This window comes from Mobula hypostoma, chromosome 3, assembly GCF_963921235.1.
Source record: "Mobula hypostoma chromosome 3, sMobHyp1.1, whole genome shotgun sequence".
NCBI lineage: Eukaryota > Metazoa > Chordata > Chondrichthyes > Myliobatiformes > Myliobatidae > Mobula > Mobula hypostoma.
Genome location: NC_086099.1, coordinates 170617463 through 170639674, shown reverse-complemented (window position 1 = coordinate 170639674; position 22212 = coordinate 170617463). Strand labels below are relative to the sequence as shown.

The window sequence follows — 22212 nt, the reverse complement described above, 5'->3', positions numbered from 1 at the left end:
ATTGGAATAAGCAAACAAGAAGACAATGACTAATAAACAAACTGATTTGTAGTGTGTTTGATTTTTTTCCCCCAACTCCCCACTTCCTGGGCTAAGCAAGACAAAGCTAGTGACCACCTGAAGTGCAATCTATGCAATGTGAAGTGAGCATTCCTGAATTTATCAGTCTTGCCTGGATGTTCCTCAGTTATAGATTCACAAATACATTGCCAAAGTCAGAAACAGAGCTCAAGAGGAATTGCTCACCAGCAGTAATATTGTGGAACAGCCTTACAGAATTTTAATACTATATAAATGTATTATATTAATATTATATAAATGTACTATATAAATGCAGATGACACTGTGTTAATTGCAAGTATGGAGGAAGAACTACAAAACTTAATTGATATAATTGCTGAAGAAAGTGCAAAAATGGGTCTAACAATTGCAAAAAGACAGAATGTATGGTGTTATCCAGAAAGAAGGAGAATCTTATCTGCAGGTTGAGAATAAATGGGGAAGACATAAAACAAGTACAGAACTTTTGCTACTTAGGAAGCTGGGTGACATCAGATGACAGGTGCAACTTGGTCATCAAAATAAGAATAGGGATGGCAAAAGACACCTTTACGAGAACGAAGAGTATACTGACCAATACTAAATTAGGCATGACAACCCACCTCAGAGTACTGAAATGTTACATTTATCCAGTTATGTTATATGGCAGAATGTTGGACAATATCTACTAACATGAGGAAATTGTAGCAGCAGAGGTGTCATTTTTGAGGAGGATGCAAAGAATATCATGGACGAAATGAATGTCTAACGAGGATGTCATGAACAGAGCAAACACAAAAAGAGAAATAATGTATGAGATCGTGAAAAGGCAACGTAACTTCATTAGACATGTGATTAGGAAAGAGGAGTTAGAATGCATGGTAATTATGGGAAAGATTGAAGGGAAGAAAGCAAGAGGAAGGCAAAGACAAATGATGATGGAGACAGCAGCCAGAGAATTGAAAATGAATACCAATGAATTGATCCACCTGACCTGAAACAGGAGTGTGTGAGCCATGGCAGTCAAAGCTCAAACTGGGCATGGCACCTGATGATGATGGTGATGATAATAAGTGTATTGATGGAGGGCAGAGCTTAGGGATGATGGTGCCTAAGGGCAACTCCTTTGCTTGCATCTTCGGAAACAGCTCTATTTCTATCTTTAGTATCTCTTTTTTCCCCTTTCCAAGGTTCTTTTGAAGATCCAGACCTGGAGTTACACGCTGAATTCAGTTCTTTGCGGGAACGGGACCCACTCTCAGGGCCTCAGGACCGGCTATTTTTCGATATGCCAAGGACGTGGCCTAGAAGCCTAGCGTGCCTTCGGGATGCTGGATTTTCATGGCTCTGGAGCCGGGCAGATTCGAGGTCGGTGCCGCCGCAGAAAACTGGTGTGTTGTGGAAGTACACTGAAGATTGAAAGCAGCGAACTGGCTGCTGGCTGTGCGTCCAGAGACCCGAGATCTCTGGGCACAGATTTCGGAAAAAGCGACGCAACAGACTTTTAACACCATAAATCAGTGAGTTGTTTCATTATGTCTCCCCTCTCGCTGTGAAATAGGGACACCTCTTTTTCCCTTATTAGGGAGGGAGAGAGCCTGTGGTATGTCGAATTACCGGGTGAACGAGTAGTCTTTGGGGTACTGCAAGTCTGTGTCCTTATTGATGTTTTGCCGCATGCTTGAGTGCTCTGTTGGGGGGGTGCCGCTGCTTTTTTTGCTGGTGGGTGAGGGGAGGGGAGGGGAGGGGATTGTTGCTTTGCTGCTGCTTATGCGTGGGAAGTTGGGGAACTGGGGGGGGCTTTGGGGTTCTAACATTTAACTGTCATTCATTCTTGGGGCACTCCTCTGTTTTCGTGGATGTTTGCTAAGAAAAAGAATTTTGCAATGTATATTGTATACATTTCTCTGACATTAAATGTACCTATTGAATAAACCAATTGAAATGCATCTTTAAGACTAAATGCTTCAAAATAACCAAATGATGATAGATTCAAGAACCTGTAAAATCATTCAACACTATACAGTGCTGTGGATAACAAGGAAGGTTGTCCAAGTTCATATGAGATGGAAAGTTGAGTGGAGCACTGACATATGGAATTTAATCCCAACAAGTGTGAGGAGATGCATTTTGGGAAGCCAAGTAGAGTAGGATATAGACAGTTAATGGTAGGACATGACAGTATGTTGATGATCAGTGGGACCTCGGGGTTCAAGTCTATAGATCCCTAAAAGTGACAAGACATGTACATAGGGTGGTGAACAAAGCATAAGACATAAGATGCAAGAGAAACAGCAGATGCTCATAATCTAGAGCAACAGCACAGAATGCTGGAGGAATTCAGCAGGTCAGGCAGCATTCTTGGAGCAAAGTGAACAGTTGACATTCTGGGACAAGACCCTTCATCTTCAACAGAGACCAGAAGCCTGAGTAAAAGGTCAGGGGAAGTGAGAAGAGCTGGCAGGTGATAGATGATTATCCATCATTTTTTTTAGATTCCCACAGTTACTCTGACTACACCCCTTCCCACCCTGTCACCTGCAAGAATGGTATTGCTTTATTTCAATTCCTCTGTCTCTAATGCATCTATTCTCATCATGGAGTTTTTCACTCCAGGACATTCAAGATGTCCTCTTTTTTCCAGAAAAATGGGGTTTCCCCTCCGCTGTTATCAATGCAGCCTCATTTCCTTCACTTCCCGCAGTCTGCCCTCACCCCATTTTCTCTCATCCAACATAACAGGGTTTGGGTTCTCCTTGTACTCTCCTACCATCCCATAAGCTTTTCCATCCAACACATCATTCTCTGCAGCTTCCGCCTTCTCTAATGGGATCCCACAACCAGGGAAGCCCTTTCCGCCTCTCCTCTCTCCTCTTTCCACAGGGATCATTCTCTCCAAAACACCCTATTCTGATAGTCCCTCCACACCGATCCTTCCTAGGAACTTATCCCTGCAACTGTGCCAAGTGTTACACTTGCCCCTACACCTCCTCCCTCGCTACCCATTGGAACCCTAAACAGTCATCCCAGGTGAGGGGGGTGCTTCACCTGCAAACCCATCTCTTGTATCCAGTGCCCCTACGGTAGCCTCTTCTACACTGGTGAGACCCGGCAGGGATGGGTGATTATCCACCATTTTTTAAGTAGAAACCCAGTGATTAAGGTATCTCTTCATCAAACACCTTTGCTTCGTCAGCCTCAACAGCTAGGATGTCCTGGTGGCCAGCCATTTTAATTCCACTTCCTATTCCCATACTGACATGTCTGTTCACAGCTTCCTGTACTGCCATGCTGAGGCCAAATGCACTCCTACCTTTGCTTTCTCTATTCCTTTTGACCCCTTTACTCCTTCTCTTTCCCTTCCTCTGCCCTCACCATCTGTTCATTCACCTTCACCTACCTCCCTCTGGTTCCCCTCCTCTTTCCCTTTATTCCATGGCCCGCAGTCCTTTCCTGTCACATTCCTTCTTATTCAACCCTTTGCCTCTTTCACCCATCACCTGCCAGCTTCCCACATCATTTCCTTTTCCCCCCTCACCTGTTTTCATCCATCACCTGCTGCTGTGCTCCTCCCACTCCCTCTATCCTTTTATTCCGGGTTCTGCCCTCTTCCTTTCCAGTCCTGATGAAGACTTGACCTGAAGCACTGACTGTTCATTCCTCTCCATATATATGCTGCCCAACCTGCTAAGTTTTCCAGCAGTTTTTTTGTGTGACAGCATATGGCATGTTTGCCCATAATCTGGGCATAGAATATAAAAGCTGGGAGATTATGCTTAGACCACACTTGTATGTATCCTTAGTTGGTACAATATAAGAAGGATGTGACACTGGAGAGAGAACTTCACTACAGAGCTGTCTGGGATGGACAGCTACGCATACAGGGAGAGATTAGATAGTTGAATTGTTTTCCCTAGAGCAAAGTAGGCCAAGGATTGATCTGACAAGTAGCAGAAAAAATAAAAGAGTAGCTTTATTTATCATGTGTACACTGAAACATCAAAAGATACAGTGAACTGTGTCATTTGCGCCAGCAACCAACACAGTCTGTTAATATGCTGGGGCAGCCTGCATGTGTCGCCGTGCTTCAGGTGCCAACATAGCATGTCCACAACTTACCAGCCCTAACCCATATGTGTTTGGAACATGGGAGGAAACTGGAGCACCCACAGTCACAGGGAGAATGGACTAACTCATTACAGAGAGTGACGGGTACTGAACACGAATTGTAAAGCATAGCGCTGACCACTAAACTACTGAGCTATAATTTTAACAGGCAGAATGATTATTCCCACGGTGGGTCTATCTGAAACAGGAGTGCACAGGTTGAAGGTAAGAAAGAGTTTTAAAGGGAATTTGATGGGAAAGGATACAATCACCACTTTGAGACCTTTAGGCAGCACATGAGCAGGCAGGGAATACAAAGATAGGACCTCATGTGCACAAATAGGATATGTGTAGCGGGATGTGGTAGGATAAAGACCCATTTCTATGCTGTATAAATTTATGAGTCCATCACTCTGTAACATTGTCTGAGAGTATAATCTGTATCTCAGCTTGGGAAATTGCTAAATATTACAACACTCAATCCAAGGGAAGTGAATACAGATTACCAAGATATTATTTAGTACACAGAACGTAGAAGAGTACACCACAGGAACAGGCCATTCAGCCCACAACGTTGTGCTGAACCAGCTAAAAAGCAAGTCAAAAACACCCAAACACTGATCCCTTCTATCTACACCATGTCTATATCCCTCCATCTTCCTTACATCCATGTGTCTATCCAAACGTCTCTTAAAAGCCTCTAATGTATTTGCCTCTATCACCATACCAGGCCGTACACTCCAAGCATCCATGACTGAATAAAGAACTTACCCTTTACATCCCCCTTGAGCCTACTCCTTTCACCTTCAATGCATGCCCTCAACCCTGGGAAACAGATACTCCCTGTCCACTCTATCTATGCCTCTCATAATCTTGTAAAGCTCTATCAGATCTCCCCTCAGCCTCTGGTGCACTCCAGGGAAAACAACCCAGATTTGCCCAGCCTCATTTGCTAGCACATGCCCTCTAAACCAAGCAGCATCCTGGTAAACCTCTTCTGCAGTCTCTCCAAAACCTCAACATCCTTCCTATAGCGGGGCAACCAGAACTGCCTGCAATACTCCAGATGTGGCCTAACCAGAATTTTATAAAGTTGAAATGTAACCTCCTGACTTTTGAACTCAAGCAACCATTCCATAAGCCTTCCTAACCACCTTACTGAACTGAGTAGCCACTTTCTGGGAACTATGAACTTGGATCCCCAAGATCTCTCTGCTCAGCAACACTCTTCAGGACCTTGCCCTTAAGAGTGTACTTCCTGTCTCCTTGCATTTGCCCTACTGAAGTGCAATACCTCACATTTATCTGGGTTAAACTCCATCTGCCATTTCTCAGTGCACGTCTGCAACTGGTCTATATTGTGCTGTATCCTTCGCCCATCTTCTGCACTATCCACAACACCACCAATATCGGTATCATCCGCAAATTTATGTACTCACCCATCTTTATTTTCATTCAGGTCATATATATATCTCACAAACAGCAGAGGTCCCAGCACAGATCCCTGCAGAACTCCACTAATTACAAACCTCCAGCTCAAATGAGTGCCTTCAACCACTATCTTCTATGCGCAAGCCTGTTCTGAATCCAAACAGCCAATTTGCCGCAGACCCCATGCATCTTAATCTTCTAGATTAACCTCCCATGAGGGACTTCGTCAACAGCTTACTAAAATCCCTGTAGACAGCATCCACTGTCCTACCCTCATCAATCTCTTTCATCACCTTGTAAAAAAACTCAATCAAGTTGGTAAGGCATGACCTGTTATGGACAAAGCATGCTGGCTCTCCCTAATTAGACCATTGGTTTCCGAAGAAACCCTAAGAATTTTTTCCAGAAATTTCCCTACAACTGACGGGTGAGATTCACCGGTCTGTAGTTCCTAGGATCGCCTCTTACTCCATTCTTAAATAAGGGTCCTCTGGGACCTCGCCTGTGGCTAGAGAAGGCACAAAGGCACTGGTCAAGGGCCCAGCAATCTCACCTCTTGCCTCCTTCAATAACCTGGGTAAATCCTATCAGGCTCTGAGGATTTATCCACCTTAATACTTATTAGGAGGCTCAATACTTCCTCCTCCTTGACCTCTAAACGCCCTAGTGTATTTATACACTCAACGCTGAGCTCCTGGTTCTCCACATCATTTTCCTTGATAAATACTGAAGCAAAATACTCATTAAGTACTTAACTCACATTCTCTACATCCAAGCAAATGTTCTCCCCTTCAGCCTTGTGTGGTCCCATCCTCTCCTTAGTTGTCCTTTTCCTCTTGATGTACGTAAAGAATGCCTTAGAATTCACCTTAATCCTACTTGCTAAGGACTTTTCATGGCCCCTCCTGGCTTTTCTAATTCCTTTCTTTAGTTCTTGTCTGGCTTCTTTATACATAAGCTTTGTTTGATCCCGACTTCCCAAGCTTTACATACTTCTCTCTTTTCTTGTTGACTAAATTCACCACCTCTCTGGATATCTAAGGTTGTCTTATATTCCTATCCCTGTCCTTCCTTCTAATTTAAAAATTAGAATCTAGTGAACTTAAATCTCTTAAACTAATTATATTAATCTTGTACGAGGTTAAATAAGTGGATTCCATTGGCAAATATTAACTTCTTTTTATAGCATTTACCTAATGTTTTATTGTTCTTATTTTTATTTGTGTTGAGATTCAATATCATACCTTTATCATAACAGTCTTGGCTGTTCCCTGTTCACCAATGAGCAATACAGCCTTTTCCTGTTTCATCACTGTGTGCATGAGAAAGTCGGTACGGATATTGTCCACATTTGGTACAAGTATTGATAAATAGTCTGGGACTGAGTCCGATGGGTATGTATATTCAGGCACCTGAAAATGGGAATTTAAGGAGATCATTCAATTTTACTTTCATTTACAATGTAGATATAATGTTAAATTTCAACTCTTCTCAATATTCTGAACTGCAAATTTGAATCAGAAAATTTTAATGAAACTAAAAAAAATACATCCTATTTGGATCAACCATAAGATTTTATTTGAAGCCAATTAGGTCAGATTTCCATCACTCAGATACTAAGAATCCCTATGCATGTCAACCTTCACAATTTGTAGCATTTACTTATACTTTAAAAATAAAAAAGTAGCAGTCTTCACGATTATAATCAGCAAAATGCTTCACAATGTTAAATTATAAGAATCAGCTTCATATTAAAGGGCATAGTGCAACTGAAATAATTTAAAAACCTGACAGTGCAGTAGTTTCCAAAGGGAATATTTTGTCATTTACATCTCACTATACAAAAGCTGTTATGACAGCATTATTAGCACATAACTCTTCAATGCAGAATTCATTATATGCACAATTAATTTATTCTAACAAAAACCTAGTAGCATTAAATATTAAGTTGCTAAATGACTATCTTATATTGCATATGTTTGTATGCATGAAAGTAAATTTTATTTTGATTATTTTGCAAATTGCAAGTCCTTGGAAAGTTAAGATAAAATTACTCAGCTGTTGAGCCAAAGATATCACAAATTAAATCATGCAGGTATATGCCTCCATCTGATCTATATCACTGTTACCCATTTAAACTGTCACTCTTCTGGAGAAGAATCCAAAAACTTCTAAATTAATAGGCTTTCAAAGAAGTTTTCTGTCACATGATTACATTGCATTATTGTAAGGAAATAATATAAGTAACTTGGAAATGTTAAAGCAAAACTGGGGAAAAGGGCAAAGTGTATAAAACATTTGATAAAATTTTAAAGAAAAGGTTAGCATAGAAGGGGACAGGAGAATGTTTATGGTAGTTACTTGGTAACTAGTACTTCACAAACCACTTTTTGCCCAGGTAGGTACTCATCAATCACAGTAAGGACGAAACAGAAATTTATTAAGGACTCACAAACACAAGAAAATCTGCAGATGCTGGAAATCCAAGCAACACATACAAAATGCTGGAGGAACTCAGCAGGCCAGGCAGCATTTATGGAAAAGATACAGCTGATGTTTTGGGCCGAGACCCTTTAGCAGGAGTGGAGTCCTCTGAAGGGTCTTGGCCCAAAACGTCAACTATACTCTTTTCCATAGATGCTACCTGGCCTGCTGAGTTCCTCCAGCATTTTGTGTGTGTTGCATTTATTAAGGACTCATCATTTTTCCTGGTGACAGTTTCAAGTGACCATAGCTTGCACTTGCTTTGTGATGCCTATTCTGTTTCCACCTCAGATGCACTTTCTGAAAATTTTATAAAAGCATTATATTCATCTTGGTTACAAATATTCCTCCTCCATTTATTAAGTGGATAGGAAGTTACCTTCTCTCGAGGCATCAGCCTATTGATCAATAACACTGACAAGAGATACCTTAATTATTTTTGTGGCAAAATACACACCCTCTTTGACCAGTGCTCCCAATGACCATCAGCACTAACAACAAATTCAAAGATTGTTTCTTCTTCTTCAGTCACTGGAAGCTGCAGAGGTGCAGCGTGATTCCGCAGAAAACTTTCCATTTTAGCTCTGTCATCCAATTCCAGAAGCGCTCCAATAGACCACATAACAGCAAAAATGAATAACCGTTCCACCTGCTCAGGGCTAGGCTGCTTGTCTTCAGTTTCTGGCAACAGGCCCTAAAAGAAGTTGAGTTGTATGGTTTACTCGGTATGAAATCTTTAATGAGACAAATAAATACTCTTACATTATTTCACCATTGCATTACCTGCAGAAGGTCAATGGCTTGTTTAATGTACATACATTCCAGAAGTTGCATCTTCGGTGACACAGCGGTGAAGACAAAACTGATTAAATCCTTTAGAAGACCAAATCAAACATTAAAATGTATAATTAAAAGTGCACCAAGTGCTATGACAAAAATGTACTACAAACTCAAATTCACATTATTAATAATTTTCAGCAAAGAGTATTTGAATTTTTATTATACGCTGTCACAAATTAAAGTTAGATGCTAGTGAGCAGAACTAAAAACAAGGAGAACCTTTGGATCACACACCACAGAGTTCCACCACAGCTAGAGTCAGAAGTCCAATCATTCACAAAAATAAATATTAAAACAAATAGCTGAAAATCCATTACCAAAAATTGAAGGCAAGCACATCAATAACTAAAAATGGTAACGTTTTAATTGCTGTGAAATATTAGTAAAGCTAAACATAATCAAAAATAGAACTATAAATACCTGGAAAACATTATCAAAACAGTTCCAAAGTTGTTCAGATAGTGCTTTGGGCAATTTTTGAAGCCATGCTTTAAGTACAGGTCTCCAGTCTAGCACTGAAGAACTCATAAACACCATGCCATTTCGGGATACAGTGGCTGGAGAGGCATTGTCAATGTTATGGGGTTCAAAAACAATTTTACAGTTTGGTGCCATTGGGATGCGATCACCATTCGCTAGTGTAAGAGTTTTGTTATCATCTAAAACGGAGTTAAGGTTCTCAATCCAAATGGCATCCACAGGTCCGTCCAGTACTATCCAAATGTGTTCTCCCTGCAAGACAAGTATGTAATATAATACATCAGCTGAAATTTTACCAGTGTTAAAGAAAAGTTAGCAATTATACATCTACCTTTATATGTATCCATAAAAATCTTGTCACTGTTAATACCAAATTTTCAAAAAGCTCCTTCCTTGTTTTTTGTAGGTTTCATTGTTTTTGTTATACATTACTATTTTGTTATAAATGTAATTGCTTTGGTTCATCTAGAGCTAATTTCAACCAGATATGCGCAAAATAAACAATTCCTATTTCAACTCGATAACATATGAGGCTACGCATCATGAACTTTTAACTCAATAAGCATATGTTGCTTACTTACATATACAAAAATTAATTGCACTTGAATAGAATCATTAACATACCTTCTTTGCTTTCAATGTTTTCCTCCAGAGAGTAGAAAAAATACCATCTGTCCAATCATTTGTTGCAACATCCAAGGTACCAAACATTTGGGAGGCTGTTATTGCTTTTGGATTCATTCGCATTTCTTTGTGTGGTGCTCCACAGTCTGTCATAGCTTTCATCAAGGTATTGATACATCTTGTTTTCCCCGCACCGCTAGGACCGAGAGTCATCATACCTAACAGTTTGTTTTACAAAAACACCATGTATTACAAGACAGACAAAACTACTCTTAACTAAGGTCAACATTGTTGACACTTTAGATTAATGACCTTTCACAGATAAGCTTGACTTGTTAAATATTTCCAGCATCTACAGTATTTGCATTTGGACTGGTACCTATCCAGTTATTTGAAGAAGTTATTAGAAGAATAATAGGTATAAATCAAACCTGATAAAAATATCCGTTAAATAACTGCTGAAAATTTATGTATTTATTGTAAATTTAGTCCACCATTCAATAAGATGCTTCATTACCATGTCGAACTCTTTGAGTTTCATAGAGTTGAATCAGCTTTAGGATCCAAGGTGGATGGTAGATAATTCCTGCATCTGTGGTTTGCTTCTCAATGGCCGTTTCTAGCTCCGGGTAGCCAGCTTTATCCAATGTAATCCCAGGAAACAGATCATTTATTAAACTCATAAACAGAGGCTCATCTTCATCCACCTAAAACATAATAAAAATTCTTTAACTTTTGCATGGTTTCACTTCGTAATCTGTTCTTTCAGAATTGCAATACATGAAGAGCTTGGAGGGATAAATTTCCAAAGGAGAGATTCTGATCATTATTTACTAATTGTGTAAAGTAGCTGAAATAGAACAAACAATATAATTACAACGGGAGAGATTTTCAACACATTATTATGCAGTTTGCTCTTAGGACTCCAGAAGGAACGAAACTACACACAAACACAGCATTCTGATGATCCAGTGTTTAGCTGGGCCTGCATACAAGTAGCTAATAAATGAATAGAGCTATGGCACTTCATACAAAAGTGCAAAGAGATACCCAGAAATGAGATTTGTACCCCTAGAACATTATTTCCTATTCGTCTGAGTTTCTCGGCTTTTTTGCCAACCCCTTCAAGTTCACCAAGGAGTTGCTGGGGGAGAAGCGCAGTGGGAGACTGGCCTGCTCGCAGGAAGACATAGACCAACATCTGAAGAAGACATATAATGATCCTGAAAGAGAGCAGGAGTTGGGAGAGTGCGACATCCTAATAGACCCACCTGCACCGGATGTGCAGTTCGACATGTCAGAGCTGCAACTAAAGAAAGTCAGAGAGGACATCCGCAACGCAAGGGCAAGCTCGGCTCCAGGACCAAGCAACACCTCGTACAAAGTGTACAAGAACTGCCCCAAACTCCTGCTGCATCTGTGGAAGATCCTGAGAATCTTCTGGAGAAGGGGGAAGATCCCAGAACAGTGGAGAGTGGCTGAAGGGGTGTGGATCCTGAAGGAGGAAAATGCCACCCAGATAGATCAGTTTCGCATCATCTCCCTGCTGTGTGTCAAGGCGAGGATCTTCTTCAGTGCAGTTTCTAACCGGCTGTGCACCTACCTAGCAAAGAACACCTATATTGATACATCAGTCCAGAAGGGTGGCATTTCAGGGATGCCGAGCTGTCTGGAGCACATCGGTGTGGTGACACAGTTCATCAGGGAGGCCAGAGAGAACAAGGGCAACCTGTCAGTGTTGTGGCTCGACCTGGCAAATGCATATGGCTCTATTCCACACAAGCTGGTGCAGCTCACACTGACCAAATATCACGTCCCCAGCAGAATCAGAGACCTTATCGCTGATTATTACAGCAACTTCAGGATGAGGGTCTCTTCAGGAGCAATTACAACAACCTGGCACAAGGTGGAGATCGGCATCATCACAGGGTGCACTATCTCAGTGACACTGTTCTCCCTAGCCATGAACATGCTCACTAAGTCTGCTGAACCAGAGTGCAGAGGGCCCAGAATGAGTTTTGCTCAACGGCAACCACCTATCAGGGCATTCATGGATGACCTCGCAGTCACCACAGAATCAGTCCCAGGCTGCCGGAGGATTCTGCAAGGGCTCAAAAAGCTGGTGGAGTGGGCCCAGATGCGTTTCAAACCTGCCAAATTAAGATCGATGGTGCTGAGGAAAGGGAAGGTGGAGAACAAGTTCCGGTTCAGCATCGCAGGCACAGCCATCCCAACCATCACAGAAAAGCCAGTCAAGAGCTTAGGCAAAGTTTTTGACAGCTCTTTAAGGGACACAACATCCATTCAGGCAACCTGCACCAAGTTGGATGGCTGGCTGAAATCTATGGGCAAGTCTGGCCTACCTGGGAAGTTTGAAGCCTAGGTGTATCAGCATGGCATTCTTCCCAGAATCCTGTGGCCCCTCCCTGTCTATGCAGTTCCAATCTCGACAGTCGAAACCTTAGAGAGGAGGGTTAGCAACCACCTCGGGAGATGGCTGGGGCTGCCAAAGAGCCTGAGCAGCATCGCACTCTATGGACACCACAACAAACTGCAACTGCCCTTCAAATCCTTGGAGGAAGAATTCAAGGTAACAAGAGCCAGAGGAGTGCTACAGTATAGGGACTCAAGTGACCCGAAGGTGGCTAGAGCAGGGATCCAAGTAAGTACTGGCAGGAAGTGGAGGACAGAGGAAGCTGTTCAGGAGGCAGAGGCGAGGCTGTGTCACAGGAGGCTGGTGGGAGTGGTCACACGAGGCCGAGCTGGGCTAGGATCCTTTCCAACTCCCCAAATGGACACCAGAGGGAAGGAAAGGTGTTGTCTAGTTCAGAAGGAGGTGAGAGCAGTCGTGGAGGAGGTGAGAGCCTGCAAGGTGGTGGGAATGAAGCAACAGGGAGCTTGGACAAGATGGGAGAATGCGGTTGAGAGGAAAGTGACCTGGGCTGATTGTTGGAAAGCCGAACCACACCGCATCCAATTTCTCATCCAGGCAGTGTACGATGTGCTTCCAAGCTCATCAAACCTGCACACATGGGGCAAGGCAGAGTCATCTGCATGCCCACTGTGCTCCAAGCGAGGAACCCTGGAGCACATCCTCAGCAGCTGCGCAAGGGCACTTGGTGAGGGACGGTACAGGTGGAGGCATGATCAGGTCCTAAAGACCATCGCTGAAGCCGTCAGTGCAGGAGTTGAGTGGACGAAGCAGTCCCAACCCTCCAAGCAGACCATTGCCTTTGTCAGAGCTGGGGAGCACCCAATACCTGCCAAAAGAACATCTGTAGGCGTTCTGACCTCTGCAAGGGACTGGCAGCTGTTGGTGGACCTCAAAGGGCAGCTGAAGTTCCCCAACCATATCGCAGCCACCACCCTGCGACCAGACATTGTCCTAGTGTCTGAGTCTACTAAGCAAGTGGTGCTGCTGGAGCTGACAGTCCCATGGGAAGATAGCTTGGAAGAGGCCTTTGAAAGGAAGCTCTCCAAGTACGCAGGACTGGTCAGCAACTGTCAGCAGGCTGGATGGAGAGCAAGGTGTCTCCCAGTGGAGGTTGGTTGTAGGGGATTCGTAGCCCATTCTTTAGTTAGAGCCTTCAGCATTTTGGGAATCAAGGGAGAGAGGAAGAGGAGTGCCATCCGCAGTACCACCGATGCGGCAGAGAGGGCCTCAAGATGGCTGTGGCTCAAAAGAGGGGAGCCAGGGAGTCATAAGTAGCTAGCCATCTGGACACAAGCTGGGATCTGATCAGCCTCGGCTGGGTCACCTGGAGGAAGTTGTATGATGTTGAAAGACCCGAAACACCCAATGATTCCAGGAACATCACTGAAGATGTGTCCAGAAGCATCAATAGATGTATGTACACAGTTCACCATCACTAACAACAAAATAATAGGTAAGAAATTATCCATTCTAAAATACAACGAACTGTACTAAGCTTTCTAACACATGCTTCAAATAAATTTAAAGATTTTCTTTACATCATAGATAATTTCCAGTATCAGAAGAATCTATATCCAGAATTCATTGATTTAAGAATCACAAATAATTTTTCTTATGTGACTAGCGATTAAGTTTTAGAGGACATTGCCTCTTTGGAAAGAGGTTTACTGTAATTTTTGAAAGGAAACTGAGTGACTAGTTGAAGGAGAAAAAAACTGAAGAGACATTGAGGAATAATAAGAGATTTTAACATTTTGAATGGCCGAATTCAGAATAGCCTCTTTCTGTGCTCTATTACTCTATATGCCTTTGATACAGATAAAGGAGAAATGACCATCTTCATTTTTGGTAAAAGAGGATTTTGGAAGTGATAAGTTGCAGGTAAAGATCCCAAGGAGGCAATAGGAAATCAAAATTGAGGTGTGGGGTTTGAATTTAGAGTTGCTTTAGGACAGAATATAATGGACAAATAACATTAAATATATCCTTTTATATTTTATATTGAGGCAGTCCTTAATGGGAAGTGAATAATGCTCATATATTGATCAGGTCTACATGATGTTAACAGTGCAATTAAAATCAATGAATCGGTATGAAAATCTGTTCTTTCAAGATGTGACAATACAGTTTCACAGTACATACCAGTTTAGAAAGATTCATGTCCCGCAGAACTCTCATGACAACTGTCTTCTCAGGTTCACTTGGGTTTGATCTCTTAACAGCACCCAGGGTCCTCAGCACAGACAAAATGTTACGCAAACCAAAGTCATAATGCACCTGCCAATATTTGATAATAATTAAATAACATTGTCATGCAACAAACAATAGCAAATGTTAATATGTTGTAGAAGTTAGACAATAACCAGAATACAAGTTACCATCTTGTGAAATACCATTAATTTCATTACTGTCAATATATATGTTGAGCTCACAATTAGTTCCACTACACATTTTCAATATTAGCGTATTTATTAAATTGTTATTTAATTTATCAGCATACTGTAAACTTCTTACATTTCACTAGTTTTACAATCTCATCGTTGTATTTTAGTAATGGAAACATTTTGTTTGAAGATGCAACATACATCAAAGTTGCTGGTGAACGCAGCAGGCCAAGCAGCATCTATAGGAAGAGGTACAGTCGACGTTTCAGGCTGAGACCCTTCGTCAGGACTAACTGAAGGAAGAGGGTATGTTGCTTGAATTTCCAGCATCTGCAGAATTCCTGTTGTTTGAAGATGCATGACTACAGCTTCAAGCACAGTTTGCATCTGTGTTCAAATATGTTGACCGTGCACCACTGGACACTACAGTGGCTTCAGCACATATTTGAGGTTGACAATCCAGTGTAGCCCTGAGTGAGCATCAGAGAGCATTTACTTCAAATGAATTGTTAATGCAAGATGCTGCATGACGTATCAAAGTTTCTGAATGATCCCATGACACTAATTTTATGAAAGGAAGTTTTTCTCTTTATCCGATCAATGGGTGCCACTCAAACAGCCTCATTTTCATCATCACCTTTCTTCTTGTAATATCTTCTTGTATGCAGTTTGGTTCTGACATTTTCTTTACTACAATTGAGGTCAACAACATAAATGGCTAGAATGTGCTTTGTGAATGATGCTTTATAAATGCAAGTTATTTATTTTTTCAATGTTATGGCCTCGAAAGTAAAATCATTTCTAAACGCTGTTTTAAGTTATTCAATGAGAAAAGCTTGCATGGAATTCAAAGATTTGTGACCCAAAATTACCTACCCGTAGCCACTCACACTCTCTGTTGAACAGTATGAGAAGGACAAGCTTATTTTTTGTGGACCCATCTTTGTCAATTTGTGCTCCCAATCTAGATCTGAACTCAAATCTGAGGCTTAGATCTCAGCAAGACCTTGTAACATTTATGTTATCATGTGGAGGGAGGAACTATAATGATCCAAGCCAAAGAAAGAGCTCAAGAAAACTGACACCCAGCTATGATTTCTGGCTCAGTTATAAAATCTGTCAATGTTTTGAGTGTCGCTGACAAGCTGAAATACTCCAAAATATTCAAATAAGTAGTCAGAATGTGTATTTTTTAAAAAAGAAATCATTATAAAATAATAAAGACTCTAAAACAATTAAATTAACCCAATTACTTTAAATTATTTAATATTTGTTCCTTGAGAGCATTTCTTTCTACGGTATATGATTGAATAAAAGCATTGTTTCTGCAATAGGCTAGATCTGTGGATTGCCCAGGTCTGACTGCTGAGGAATTATAATTTCCACCTTTGCAGCTGGACTCCAGCAATAAAGAAGAATCATGAACAGGCTGGTAGAGGCAGGCAGGGAAGATTGTAACTTTGATATTTGCACAGATATCTGAGCAATTAAATGATTAGACTGGGAATTGATCCAACAACCTCCTGCTTCACAGATAAGTGTGTTACAACTGAGTCACAATTGATATATCAAACTAAATTAATATCTGTCTGACATGGCTGATGCATGCCTAAATAAACTAAGACTTGAAAAAGGATCTAGTGCTTTCCCGGCATATATGACAAATAAACTCTTCTCAAATAAACTCACACATATACTCAGGTTAACTGTTTCTGTATATTATTGGGACTTGTCTAAGTATTAAAATGTTTTAACTTACTCAGCTATTATTTGAATTGTGACAAGTGCAGTATTGCATATAGGCAGCAAAGAACTGTTCATAATTGTTTCAGCCAAATGCTCCAAAAGATGAAGCTAGGGAAAAGTACTCTTCATCTTTAATTGGGCATATCTTAACAGCAAATGCCAACAGTTCCAAATGGAATCATCATCATTTAACCCTTAACTGGCAGGAAGTCCAGAACTTCCTCAAGCTGGTTAAGACATGATACAAAAATTAATTATAATCATCAGTTTTGTTGGAGATGGAAGGAGAGATCACTATAATCTTCAAAGGCTTGGCATCCCACATGTGAATGTGAGATACAAGAATGGCTATATGGATATTCACAATAGTCACATACTGGTCAGTATATGCTGGTATGTAGGATTCCAATATTAAATAATCAGCAAAAAATATTGACAGGTACTTGGAGAGATGCCCAGATTTGAAAAGCCTGACTATATTTAACCAATTCATTTATTTTTTTTGTTGATCTAACAGAAAAAGAAATGGAATTATAAGACAAAAATGTGAGGTAATGCATTTTGGCAGAATCTACAGCGAAAAACAAAGACAAAGAGTGGTGAAACTAGAGATGATGAATGATTTCTAAAAGACTAGGCAGCGGGTATGGCTTCTATAATCCAATTGGTCTCCATCTGTACTATAAAGACTCGCTGAGCTACAAATGCAGAAGTCCCAATATCACCAAAGAAAAATAGTAATACAAGCATTGCATGCTGTTACTGGATTCCTCATGGACTCCAAAGGCATTTTATCTCGTGGGTTACCTCAGAATTTACCCTGGATCACTGTACATATCATGTGAAGGAAATTGGCCGAATCCATCATCCCAATAGTTTCAATGGGGGCCACAAGACAGAAGACTTTCAGAAAAGGAGAAGACGACTGTAAAATTGTTGATAGTTGGTTTAATGTTCTCATTACTTCTTTAATTTTGTAATTTTAAAAAGTAACTGCATGGTTAATAGTTTCTTAATGTCACTAAATAGCAAGGATTTATGAACTCTTATATACTGTAATTAAGTTTTAATTTTTACTGAAAGATGCCTGCGACACGTTATCTGAGGAAGTTGTGAAAGCAGGTACGACAGCAGCATTTAAGAAGCATTGAGACAGATGTGTGAACAGGCAGGTAATCGAGGGAGGTAGACCACATGCAGGCAGATATGCTGTTTAAATTGGCAATATGGTTGATACAGATGCCATGGACCTAAAAGCCTGTTCCTGTGCTGTACTATTCTATGCCCAGGGTGTCACGTCCATTAACCTGGAGATGGGCTTTGTCAGAGTTAAAACTTTTAGAGGCTGGCTGCAAGCAGAATTTTTTAATTATTAATGATGGCTCAGCTCAGGCTGGGACTTAATAGGCCAATTATTTAGGCCCCCTGTATCTGGGTAATAACCCTGGAACAGCAAGATTCATTTGAAAGTCCTGACCCTCCAAAGTTAAAGACCTGAGGAATTCTTACTGAATGTATCAATAGAAGAAACTATAACATACAACAGTTAGGTTTACCTGTTTAGATAACTGCTCCTCACAGAGTTTGTAGAGTGTATAAAACTTCCGACTGAGGATTTGGTTATCACGGAAACCGGCACTGGCTAACTTGACTCGCATGATAATAGCACGATCCGGCACCATCATGGCTACGGATCGGAACTGAATCTTTAGATTTTCAGGTAGTTCCTGACGTCCTGCATAACCTGGATTCTAAAATTAAAAATGATGGAAGCAATTATTTACGAAGTATAAACGTTGCACTATTAAAATTTTACTAAAATGACATATTCCATATAAATCTCTGCAGTTGTATTTTGTCTTAAGTCAAAATTAATCTATTTTTTGATATTGAACTTTCCCTTACCATAGTTAGAAATATACCAAACTCTCTGTCCATTTCTACGGTGTCACCATCAGTGAAAAGAAAATGTGACTTTTTGTTCTTCTTACACTGTAGTACAATATAAATTTGTTGAGCGGCTACTGATAGCACAGGCAACTCAATGCGATTAAATTCATCAAAGCAACCCCATGCACCAGACTGTGCCAAACCTAAAAACAAAGGATATTTCATATGTCAGATACTCAAATTCGTTTGATGATTTATCTACTAAATCCACCGCTACACTTCAAAATTAGGTTAATTGATTATATTTTGTGGAACATAAAGTTAAAAGAAAGTATAACAAACCCATAAATAGAAGAAAATTGGCGCAGGAATTCTGCCCGCTTTCCTCAGGCCTGTATCCAGTACTTTCAGTGCAACCCTCTCTACATTGGTGACACCCAACATAGAACGGAGGAGTACTTTCACTCTATCCACAACAAGCAGGATTTCCCGGTGGTCAACCACTTTAATTCCAACCCCATTACCATTCTGACATGTCAGCCGATGGCCTTGGCTACTGCCACGATGAGGCCAATGTCAGGTTGGCTGAGCAACACCTCTGTGTTGGGAAATCACATCTGGGTAGTCTCCAACCTGACAGCATCAACAGCGATTTTTCTAGTTTCTGGTAATTTCTCCACTCCCTTCTCCTTCTCTCTTTATCCATTCCCCATTTTGGATCCCCTCTTACCTCTTATTTTTCTCTTCACCTGCCTATCACCTCCCTCTGCTGCCCCTCCTTCTTTCCTTTCTCCCATGATCCACTCTTGTCACCTATCAGATTCCCTCTTCTCCAGCCCTTTACCTTTTCTCCCTATCTCTCCCAGCTTCTCACTTCACCTCCGCCTCGCCCACCCGCTGATCTTCCCCTCATTTGGATTCACCTATCATGTTCTAGATTGCATTGCTTCCCCTCCCTCCATCTTTTTTATACTTGCTTCTTTCCACCTTCTTTTCCAGTCCTGATGAAAGGTCTCAGCCCAAATCATCGACTCTTTATACCCTTCCATGGTGCTGCATGACCTCCCGAGTTTCTCCAGCATTATGTGTGTGCTAATTAGGATGGTGAATTGCTTTCAGAGTGCTTATAATGTTACTATATTGTTTCTTAAGTAAGAGAAGCAAAATTGTAGACAGTGCACCAGACATTTGCCAACATCCCGTAAAATCGCATCAATACTTCTCTATTTCTAAATTCTAGCTTCATAGCCAACAAAGGCCAATATGATATTTACCTTCTTAACTACTCATAACAATATGTAATTACTCATTAATGAAATTTCTTTTTCATTTGCTTTCCCAAAATATTGCATCTCTGATATTCTAGCATATAATATAGCTAGTAATAATATAGCATGCAACAGTATATAATGTATGTATTGTAAACTGCACATTCTCAAACAAAATAAGAATTACCCCTTACCTTTATAGATACGGCCTAGACCTCTATAGTCCATCTGATCTGAGCAATTAAATACAACGACGTACTTGCCAAGACATTTCCCCATGTCTTTGGTAGTTTCTGTCTTTCCTGTGCCTGCAGGTCCTGCTGGTGCACCACCCATGCTCATCCCCAAGGCCTGAGACAGTGTAATATAACACCTGAAATATTCATAAAAATAAATTAGTTTTATATTGTGACATTACAATAAGAATCTATTACTGAAGGAGAAAAAAAGGAAAAGATCAAAAGTATGACATTGAAAAGCTAACATAGTTTTCAAAATGTGATCTCGATTGGCAAACCTCACTGAGGAGATATCAGAGAGAACAGGAAAGTGTAATGAAGTAGAAGTAATAAACTTAAATCTGTAAAAAACATTTGATAAAGTGGATAAAACGTAATGATTTATGTCAGCATATGTGGTGTCAGGAGACAGAATGGATAGCTAAATGGCTGAAAGATAGAGAAGAAAGCAGTGGTAATGCTGGCTGTTCAGACATGCTATAAAATCCCATTTAATTTGTTTTGGAACTGCTGTTTTATACGATCTATATTACTGATTTATACTTTGGACAAAAGAATCATTTTCAAAATTCGCAGATACAGAGAATGGCAATATACATTTGTATGCATTTATTCCTGATGGTATCCAGGTGCAGAGTATATTAATAAATGTGTATTAAATATTCAGCATAATACAAACAAAAGACTTCTCCGCAAAATAGATTTCTTACCTGTCAGTTAATGGTGTTATTACAAGTCTATCTGTACATCCTAGATATTCATTGCAATAGCAGAACTCAACATCTGTGATCTGAATAATACATTTGTCTGTGTCCTCTACAAAGTAAAACCGGGATTGCTTTTGCCATTCAAAGTCAGATGGAGATTTAATGTTCATTCGAACCTAATGCAATATTGCCAGAAATAACAGGATTACAAACGTCCGACATCATGTCACATTAACATTTGTTTTAGAAAACAAGACTACATACCAGATCATCAAAAATGTCTTTCTGGTGTACATGGATGGTGATAAGGGTTTCATATTTTGTTCGTTCCATTTTTGTTAATTCTCGAGTTGTCATATCAATCAAGTCATTAAGCATATCCAGAAATGCCTGATTTGTAGTTTGCATTATCTGTACAAAACATTTAATGTTTCAATATGTTTAGAGTTATATTATTCAGATTTTGTGTTTGGGTAGATGTCTTACATCTCACACTCACATAAAAGTTACATTACATGCAGCAAAGTAAACTTCATGCCTGCTACTTCACCTAAATTTTGGAACATATTTCAAAAAATTTTGAACAAGCCACTAAGACTTAATCGTGCCTATTTGTCATATATTAATTGCTGTATTGGCTGAAATTATTAGAGATGGAGGCAAAAAAATCCCAGAAGTGTTTAAATGGAGACAAGTGACTCAAGGAATGGATGAGTAGGGGGTGGGCAGAGATCCCAAGAGAGGAGGACAGCAAGACCAAGGCACCAGGAACAGCTGAGAAGGAGGCTAGAGATGCTTATAATGTCAGAGCGTTGGCCAATCTGGTCTATTGAATTAAAGGTCTGATATTGAGGGATGCGCAATGCATTGCTATTCTTCCACAGCACAAGTATTTGGGAATAATGTATCTTTAATTAAACAGGCAATGGAATGTGAATATTGCTGGCAGTTCTTTGAAAGATGATAGTGAGCTCCAACCTTGAAACATTGTCCATGTGGTGTACAGACTCTTAAAGTACAAACAGGGGCCTACAAACTTAGAAATTTACTACACAGAAGCAGGTTGGAAGCCTGGACAGAATAACAAGCGGGAAAAAAAACACAGAGCATTAGATAAAGCTGGCCAGCAATATAAAAACAAATACTTCTACAGATAACTATATGCCAAACACGAAAGGACATGTTTTTAAGGTTAGAGGATGGAAGTTTGAAGGCATGTGAGAGCCATGTTTTTTTTTAATGCAGAGTGCAATAGGTGCCTTGAATGAGTACCAGGGATCTGAAGTGGAAGCAGGCAGTTTGGTGGAGTTTTAGGTACATATGAGAATGGGAGGAGCTTGGAGGAAAGTGATGATTGCTATTGAAGCTTGTCGAATATTTGTCTGTCTGACCCCATTCGAAAGCTGTCCCAATCAGACTACCACATTTCCCTAAAGAATGAGATAATCAAAGAAATCAGATAATGCAGACATCCCACCTCTCCCAGAAGTTCCGAGAGTCTCCCGCATATGAATAGTGGCTCCCTGATGCCCACAAATT

The 22212-nt window shown here is 40.5% G+C and overlaps 1 protein-coding gene across 1 annotated transcript in view; it reads right to left on the bottom strand.

The window, feature by feature from the left end:
• Positions 1 to 22212, bottom strand: part of dnah5l (dynein, axonemal, heavy chain 5 like) — a 296635-nt gene that overhangs the window by 161683 nt on the left and 112740 nt on the right. The window contains exons 39-50 of the mRNA XM_063042366.1: positions 20938 to 21084; positions 20677 to 20849; positions 19922 to 20100; positions 18475 to 18662; positions 18126 to 18320; positions 14582 to 14716; positions 10523 to 10712; positions 10006 to 10223; positions 9322 to 9633; positions 8845 to 8934; positions 8519 to 8755; positions 6822 to 6989 (exon numbers count right to left, since the gene is read on the bottom strand). Coding sequence (XP_062898436.1) covers positions 6822 to 6989; positions 8519 to 8755; positions 8845 to 8934; positions 9322 to 9633; positions 10006 to 10223; positions 10523 to 10712; positions 14582 to 14716; positions 18126 to 18320; positions 18475 to 18662; positions 19922 to 20100; positions 20677 to 20849; positions 20938 to 21084 — 2232 coding nt within the window. The remainder of the gene's footprint in view (positions 1 to 6821; positions 6990 to 8518; positions 8756 to 8844; positions 8935 to 9321; positions 9634 to 10005; positions 10224 to 10522; positions 10713 to 14581; positions 14717 to 18125; positions 18321 to 18474; positions 18663 to 19921; positions 20101 to 20676; positions 20850 to 20937; positions 21085 to 22212) is intronic.